Source organism: Leptonychotes weddellii, chromosome 10 (assembly GCF_054177405.1).
Source record: "Leptonychotes weddellii isolate Sample4059 chromosome 10, ASM5417740v2, whole genome shotgun sequence".
In the NCBI taxonomy this organism is placed as follows: domain Eukaryota; kingdom Metazoa; phylum Chordata; class Mammalia; order Carnivora; family Phocidae; genus Leptonychotes; species Leptonychotes weddellii.
Window position 1 is genome coordinate 46047471 of NC_138378.1, and position 8367 is coordinate 46055837.

General features: G+C 43.4%; 1 protein-coding gene across 2 annotated transcripts in view; it reads left to right on the top strand.

Moving 5' to 3' along the window:
* LOC102750298 (beta-galactoside alpha-2,6-sialyltransferase 2) overlaps nucleotides 1-6647 on the top strand; it is a 78751-nt gene extending 72104 nt beyond the window's left edge. For both annotated transcript variants that reach the window (XM_081833312.1, XM_081833311.1), the window contains exon 6: nucleotides 1633-6647. In XM_081833312.1, the coding sequence (XP_081689438.1) occupies nucleotides 1633-1904 (272 nt within the window). In that variant the 3' untranslated portion in view covers nucleotides 1905-6647. The remainder of the gene's footprint in view (nucleotides 1-1632) is intronic.
* The last annotated feature ends 1720 nt before the right edge of the window (nucleotides 6648-8367 follow it).

Below are 8367 nucleotides of genomic sequence, written 5' to 3' on the forward strand. Positions count from 1 at the left end.
AGGGGCAATTTTAATGCTCCCTGGGCACATGGCTTTCTCATTCACCATGTGAATCAGTAGATGATTTTATGAGGAGGAGGGAAAAAATATTTCTAGAGCAGTAATTGCTCATCAGAAGGAGAGAGACTTCTTTATCGCCTGTGCTGCATGTTTAGGTGTTGATACCCACTCTCCTCGGTGACTTCAGGAGTGAAGTGCTGGTCCTTGGCTCCCCCTGAATCGCTGTCACCTTCGGTCATCCCAAGGAAGGGGCCTCAACCCAGCAGTAGGTCAGCCAGTGAAGAGGAGGAGGAAATAGATTGTGGGAGGAAAAGGAAAGGAACAGACCAGTAACTTGAAGTTTTGACAGAGCTCTTGAGGACAGTTTTGCTTCTTAGAATTTGAACTGAAGCACCTCCTTCTCTCTGTTAGGAATGTGTTTTATTTTCAGCCCCAATACTGTGTCCTGGCTCTCAAGTCACACCTTTTAAGGCTTCTAAACAGGATGCCATTGTCACCTGTGGACCAGCACCCCTTCTCCTGCTTCTCTCCCTTCCCTTGTCTGCCAGGCAGCCTAGGAGGTTCAGGCTCACCTCCTTGAGCAACTCCTCTGGATCCCCAGGCAAAATTCAACCCCTTCCCTCTTCTCTCCCGGTGGCCCTTATGCATGACTTTCTCTGGTTGTGAGGATTTTCATGGTTGATTAATTAGAAATATGATTGTCCTCTGCAAATAGATGTTGCCATTTAACAGGATCTAACTGTTGTGACTATGTTTTTTCATAAGAAAGGATCCTTCTTTCATAAAAGGGATAAGCCGATATTTTTTTAAAGTTTAAAGGATATCAACAAAGATATTGGTGGTGCTGGGGAGAAAGAAAGCCATTTAGCCCTTCTAGATCAAGAACTAGATTTGCTCAGTGAGGATAAGGTTTGATGGGTCTCTATTTGAAACAGAAAGAAAGAAAGAAAGAAAGAAAGAAAGAAAGAAAGAAAGAAAGAAAGAAAGAAAGAAAGAAAGAAAGAAAGAAAGAAAGAAAGAAAGAAGGAAGGAAGGAAGGAAGGAAGGAAGGAAGGAAGGAAGGAAGGAAGGAAGGAAAGAAAGTTAGTTAAAGCAACTTTAACACTGACAGTTCCAGGGAGATAAATAATTTTGATAATATGAATCTTAACATCTGCATCCCCAATCCCATCTCTTTCTTTACAAACAACTGTCTTATAATCAGTTATAATCAAGCAACTATTTTATAGTCAGTTTTTTCTAACCTGTTTCTTTGGAAACTACTCTCGCAAATGAGAACAGGACCTGCGTGTGGACTGTGACGCATGGTAGTCCAATTTGGGGAATTCAGACCTGTCACTCACTAGACTGCCGTCTTGTTCAGTTCAGTACCTCTGTCTCCTCCTCTCTCGCTGCCCCGCCCACGATAATCAACCGGACCTGTGAATGTGTGTCACATCTCCGTAGGCCCCCGCACCCCATGAACCGCAGACAGGCCACCTGCTGGAGGTTCCAACACTGCAAATGTATAAGTAACAGGAAACGAGTGCAGAGCAAGTGTGCATCCTGCAGTCACTCCCACCACCACGCTCCAAAACATCCTCGCTCCCGCTTGGAGTTGTTCAGCGGCTTCTAATTTTCTCCCCGCCGCAGGAATCCTCATCATGATGTCCCTGTGCAGCGAAGTGCACGTGTACGAATACATCCCATCGGTCCGGCAGACGGAGCTGTGCCACTACCACGAGCTGTACTACGACGCGGCGTGCACGCTTGGCGCCTACCACCCGCTGCTCTACGAGAAGCTGCTGGTGCAGCGGCTGAACACCGGCGCCCTGGGCGACCTGCACCGCAAGGGCAAGGTGGTCCTACCTGGGCTCCGGGCCGTGCGCTGCCCCGCGCCCAACCCCGCCGGGCCGGCCTCCTGAAGAGGGGCTCTTGAGAAGCGATGTGCAATAAGGTACTACTGTTGTGCTCTGAGTCACAGGAGAATACTTGAAGATCTCTTTTAGGCAATGTAGTCTTCAGCCTTTAGACTGTAACGTAGCGGTGGCCACGAGAATTCTTCTTTTTCTAAGCCATTGAGTATTTATTACTGCTTTGAATACAGAAATGGAATTTAAAAGGAAAAAATGCTCAAGAAAGATGCAAAAAAAAATGCTAAAAAGGGGGGGGGGCAAACGAATGACAAATGAGTATTGTACCTCCAGAAATGTTAACCTTTTTTTATGCCGTGGGCATCCCTGATGAGGGTTGGTTTGGGCTACAGGTTTCCGTGATGTACCTGATGTTACGAAGTGGTTTATACACTCTTGTTGAGGTACAGTATCTGTAGCACCTACTGTGTTACTTGTACATTCATTCGTTATTAAAGATCCTAGCGTTTATGACAAGCATCTGAATTATCACTCAGATGTGTTTATTTTAACAGCAAAATCCCCCGTATATGTTGAGAGATGCGCATGTTTGCAAACTGTTGCATTCCCCCACTCTGTTTCCCATTGCCCACCAAAGCTTTGCTCTTTGTGTATCAGGACAGATTTCTAAAACCAGAAAGCATCCATCTCGAGCAGTCCAAGAAAAAGCCAACCCTGGGATAGCACTACAGAGGAGACACTTTGTTTTCCTGCAGTATTTTCTTGCTCTGGCAAGTAAATACAGAATCACCCAGCTGCAGGGTGGCCCGGGGCCAGAATGTTCCCAGCTCCAGATTTCCTGCATTGTACCTCCTCAGCTGCCAGTCCTCCCCACAGCCCTTACACTGTTACACCCACGGACACTTGTGACCCCCTCCCCCGGGGGGAGGGCTCTTTCCTTCCGATCTAGAAGGAGGGAATGCAGTCTAGAAGGAGGGAATGCGGAGCCTTCACTCTGTGCTTCTAGGGATGCACACCTGTCTCTCTTGAGATTTCTTTCAGGTCCATATCAGCTGCTGGAACCCCAGCAATGATGGACTGGATTTTCACTAATTCTCTCTGCAGACAGATATTGAGGAACCCTGTCCCTGTTTTCACAGATGTATTTTATGTCGGCCACATACAAGCCATATAATTAAATAAAATTGTGTGAAAACGTTGCTCTTTAACAACAAGGAAAATACCTATATGCTTAAAAGGCAAAGCCAGCTAGAAGGGAGGAAGTTATCACCCCAATACGTTGGCTATATTCAGATCTGTTTTGTTCTGTTTTTAATCTCAACTTTTATCACTAATGCATCGAAAAACAATTTTTTTGCTATGAATGTAGTGAAACAAACATTTTGGAATACATTAATTGAACATGCTCTCTCTCTATGTAACCAAAACACAACAGTACAGGTAAGGCTTTATAAATTAAATGTGTTCTCCCTTGCAAGTGCATGAATGTCAGGAGAGTTTAGTGGGAAAGTTTTTTTGTTCCAGGATTGGTTTTTTCCTGAGTGCTCTCAAAACTACTTTCTTGAGCAAGAATGGTTTACAGAAATTGACAGCTTCTGTTTGGTGAGTCTAACTCCCCAGAAATCGTGTTGGGTAATAGGCATCTCCTATGGCTTATTATAATAGTGAAGTAGAGGAGTAATAAAAAAGTTTCAGTCATGACAGCATCCACTAGAAGCCCATTTTGAGAGCTTTCCAGATCTATGAGAAGAAATCAGTAATTTTGTCCTACACATTAGCTTATCTGTGAGCTGACATAGTCAAGCCACTTTTTTCTCTGGTTTCCTGAAAGACCTTAGTCTGGTTCCCACGTGTAGTGAGTAAGGAGTTCAGATGATGAGGTCAATCTGAGCACGGTGAGCGGTGCTTCCATGGCCTTGGTTGTCCCTGGACCTTCCAGCTCTGCCTTCAAATGTCCATGACACTGAAGTTCCTTTGACAGTCTTCCTGGGGGATTTCCTTCCGACCGTATTACCCAGGACATTTCCCTTTGGTGACATAAGAGCTTGGTGAGAGGAAAATTCATTGGGGGTCAATACAAATATTCAAGTTCAAAAGCCCCAGAAAACACTTCACATACTTCAGAGATTTTTAAATAGCATTTTGTTGTAACGCATGTACTTTTAAAAGGTCCTTTCAGTCTCACTGATGTTATAAGAAAGACTGAAGAGCATAAAGGAAATCTAATTAAAATTTTTGAATTTATTATGGCCTTAAAGACTCTTGGGAATCAGGGTCTGTTAAACATTCAGAAAATGTGGTACACATATTAATAGAGCGTGGCTGGGCATTCTTCTATTTGAAAGTTTAAATTGTTTAGCCTCCCAAAAATATCAGGCTATTGTAGTTAACATGATGACTGCATCTAGTATTAGCTAAATTGGTCCTAAGTGGCAGTATTTTGCCAGACATTGATTAAGTCCTTCTAGGCAACATTTACTGAACTGCTGTAAACACACAGCTCTTCCGTGGAATAGTGGACAATAAATGCTATCCTAGTACATTTCTCCCAGGCTCTGTCCCTCCCAAAACGCTCCATCCCCTTCTGGAGGGGACGCTGATACAGTTTTTAAGGTGCAACCTGAAGCCATTAGGTGTCTCAAGATAATTTCACTCCATCTTTTGTGGTGGTTGCTGTTATCACAAAGAAACAAATGTTGACCAAGAATGACAACTCACTTTTATCTAGGTTCTTGCTAACTAGTTCCCCAGTCCCTCTACCAGCTATGAGGGTGGGTTTAACAGGTGTCTGATGCTCACTGTCCACAGGGAATACCCGTGCTGGCCCCGTGTACCTGACCTTCCCCACTAAGTCCTTACAGGGCTGCTTTTATCCAGAACTGTGTGCATAGGCCAAGAGACGATCAATTAAAATTTGCATATATGCATCATGCAACATCAAGGGCATGTATTAAGCCACGTGAGGGACTTTGGTGTATGTTTCAATTACTGGGTCTTTCCTTTCTGCCTGGACGCAGAGTTCTGGGAGCCCTGCTTCAGTCACAGCCCTTCGCGTGTCTCGTGCCCTCGTTCTCTAAGCCAGACATTTAATCAATCCTGAACTCACCAGTAATCATCTGTCATTGTAGCTGTATCATCTGGACAAAGCGATGCTGAAAAAATCGTTAGTATTTTCAAAATTGGGAAATAAAAGTAACTGTTTAAAGCTACCACGGGGTTGCTCCATTACATGTTTATGAGCCAGTTCATTCTGGTGGAACAGATTAATACCTTATGTGGTTGGCTGACCCTTCCAGGCAGGAGCACTTACAACCAGCGAATTAATTAGGTCCTGTTTGGCTGCATTAAGTGGGATCAGTCTCATGTGAGTAATGGCATATGATGGAAGCATTTTCTATGCACAAATGACATGATGAAAGTTCTCTCTCCAGCCTCTCTTAGAGATCAACACACAGTGCGTGTTTGAGGCTGGTAGGCAAAGTGGCCTGGTCCCATTTCTGCTTAGCTATGTGAAGAGACAGAGAAAGGGAGGAGGAAATTATCGAGAAATCCATGACAGGCCAGATAGTCTCTATATTCTGTCATGTTGTCTGATTCGACTTCCCACTTTCTGATAGCTTGGAGCTCTTACTCAGTTATTACAGCCAATGAAGGCAGCTGCATTTAGAGATCAATTGCTTAGGTAAAATGTGCCTGAGTTCAAACTCTTTTTTTTGTACTCTGGACATTTCCATTGTGAAAATATCCTGCATGTCCTTGTCACTTGGGCATTATTTACACAATTGGTAAATGAAAGGTATCTCTCTGTGAATTCAAGGATAAAATACAAGTTCTGATTCTTGTTTTATTAAATGAATGAAGCCTTTTAGTAAGTAATAATAGTCCAGCATAGTCCTCTACAAGCTTGGAATGATAGAATTTAAAGAATTAAAGACACTGCTCTAGTTCTTTCTTTTGTTATGAAAGTGTGCATGTAGATATAGTTATATAATTGTATATATACGTATCTACACACATGGTTGGTTTTATATTGTCTTTTTTCATCAAACTTTATTCCTGAAGACTTTACAGTAAATTTTATTTTAATTATGCAAATGCCAATTTTTTAATAGAAGAAAGCAAATATTAGATGTCCTATTAAAAAAAATTCCGTCTTCCCACACACTGGTATTCTACACACCCTGGGTGTGTATAAAATATGGCAGAAATATTTAAAAGGCAGTGAGCAGGTAGAATGACTACCTGAACATCATAGCTTCATTGGAAGCCTAATGGAACACTGAACATTGACGAAAAGGTTATTTATTATAGCTCATGGCTTTTACGAGGTTAGGGGGAAAAACTGAATATTGGTTCTGTGGAGAACAGTCTTCTTACCAGGTAGGTTTCAAACAAATTAACTGCACTGGTAATGCTAAAAACCTAACGTATTTGATACCACACATCTTGTTTTATGCTAGCTAAAATACTTACGAAATTTTTCCGGTGGGAACCAGTGAACTTTTTTTAACAGCTTTGGGAATTTTTTTGTATGGTAATTTTTAAACTGCAGTGTGTACTCTTCAAATTAATTAAGGCCTGAGGTTTTTCCAGGGGTTACATTTTAAAAAGTGTTTGTATACATTTTAACACCTTTGATATTTTCTATTTTGGTTTTGTATATTTTTATGTATACACAGTGTACAGACTTTTTTCTTGTAAATAAAACATGTTTTCATTTGTCTAGAAGTTTCTCTGTTTTCATTTGTAAAAGTTGCAGATACAAATGAGCGAGTGGCAGGAAAACGATCCATCCTAGGAGAACATGGCACAAAGCCGAAAGCTAATTAGGAAATTGTAAATGAAGTAGCAGCAGCAGGCCCTCGAACTGTGAGTATGGACACGGCCTGGGCCTGAGACCAGAGGCAGCCTCAGTCTTCTTCACCCAAGGACTCATTGCCAAAGATCAAGATCCACAGTGGCAAAAACAAGCAGGAAAAGCATATTTAGGCTACCATATCCCTATGTTGAGTTAGTAGCCCAGCATTTCAGTTAATTTATTGCCTTGGGAGACTCATCCCCAGCTTGACAGGGCTTCAGGTCTTAGAAAACACCCATAAGTTACTAGAGGAAGGACTAGGGACTCTGAAATCGCCTTACCCTGCTACAGTGTCAGATCAGCCCTGGGATCCTCATGCTTGCGTGTGAAGGGAAAATTGGTTCATTAGGTTCCTCGAAAGAAGTTCCCAGTCATTCGTGCCTTCTGGGTACAGTGCAAAGGAAGCCTTGAAAGGAGGCGCTGGGGTGTTTGAGGTGAGGACTGCTGTGAGCAGCTGGGGATTTCGGGAGACATAAATCACGCCGGGCAGCTGGGCTGCATCCGAGAGTCCTCCCACCACCTTTGGGTTCCTGTCCTTTTTCTTTCCCCACAAGATGACTGCCTGCTTCCAGATGATTAAAACGCAGGCCTGGCTCCGCGGGCCCTGATTAGAAGGCTGTTCCCCCCCCCACTGAGAGAGCAGCAGGGGAAGAGATGCCTCCCCAGGGGGCTGGCTGGCGGCCTCTCGGGCCTGCATGCTCCTGGCAGGACTGCCGGGGAAGACCAGGAATTACTTCTGTGCCAGGTAGCAGGCACAGAGATGAAGGAAGAACAGGGGGAAGGAGATGGGGAGGAAGGTCAGGGTAGCGAAAGGGAGAGGGAGGGAAATCTAAGTGCCAGGGATCTTCAACACCATTTGCATAGCAAAGCATCCATTCAGAAACAAAACTGCCTCCTGGCTAAAGGCTCAAAGGGTTAAGGGAGCCCTACTACTGAAATGTTGTGTTCAAGAAAGCCTGGAGCACAGAACCCTGCGGGAGGAAGGCCCTCCTGCACTCAACCTCTGCTGGCCCCTCTGGGAGCAGGGATTGGCAAAATGTGGCCCACAGCCTATTTTTGTAAATAAAGTTTTATTGGCACACAGCCATGCTCCCTTGTTTACATCTTGTCTATGCTGCCACATATAAAGAGACCTTATAGTCCGCCTGCCAAGCCTAAAACATGAATTATCTGGCCCTTTACAGAAAAGGTTTGCCCACCTCCCATTATAAATACAGTGGTCCCAGCTTTTATCTGTGGTTTTGCTTTCCATGATTCAGTTACCCAAAGTCAGCCACCGTCCAGAACCAGATGATCCTCCTTCTGACCTACCACCAGGAGGTCAAGAGTAACGCTATGTCCCAGTGCCTACATCATTCCCTTCATTTCATCTCGGCTCATAGGTATTTTATCACCCCATGTCATCACAAGAAGAAGGGTGAGTAGAGCACAATCATATACTTAGACCACATTCATATAACTTTTATTGCTGTATATTGTTATAATTGTTCTATTTGATTATTCGTTATTGTTAATCTCTTACTGTGCCTAATTTATAAATTAAGCTTTATCATAGATATGTATAAAAAATATAGTATTTATAGGGGTGTGTACTATCTTTGGTTCCAGGCATCCACTGGGGTCTTGGAATATATCCTCTGGGGATCAGGGGGACCA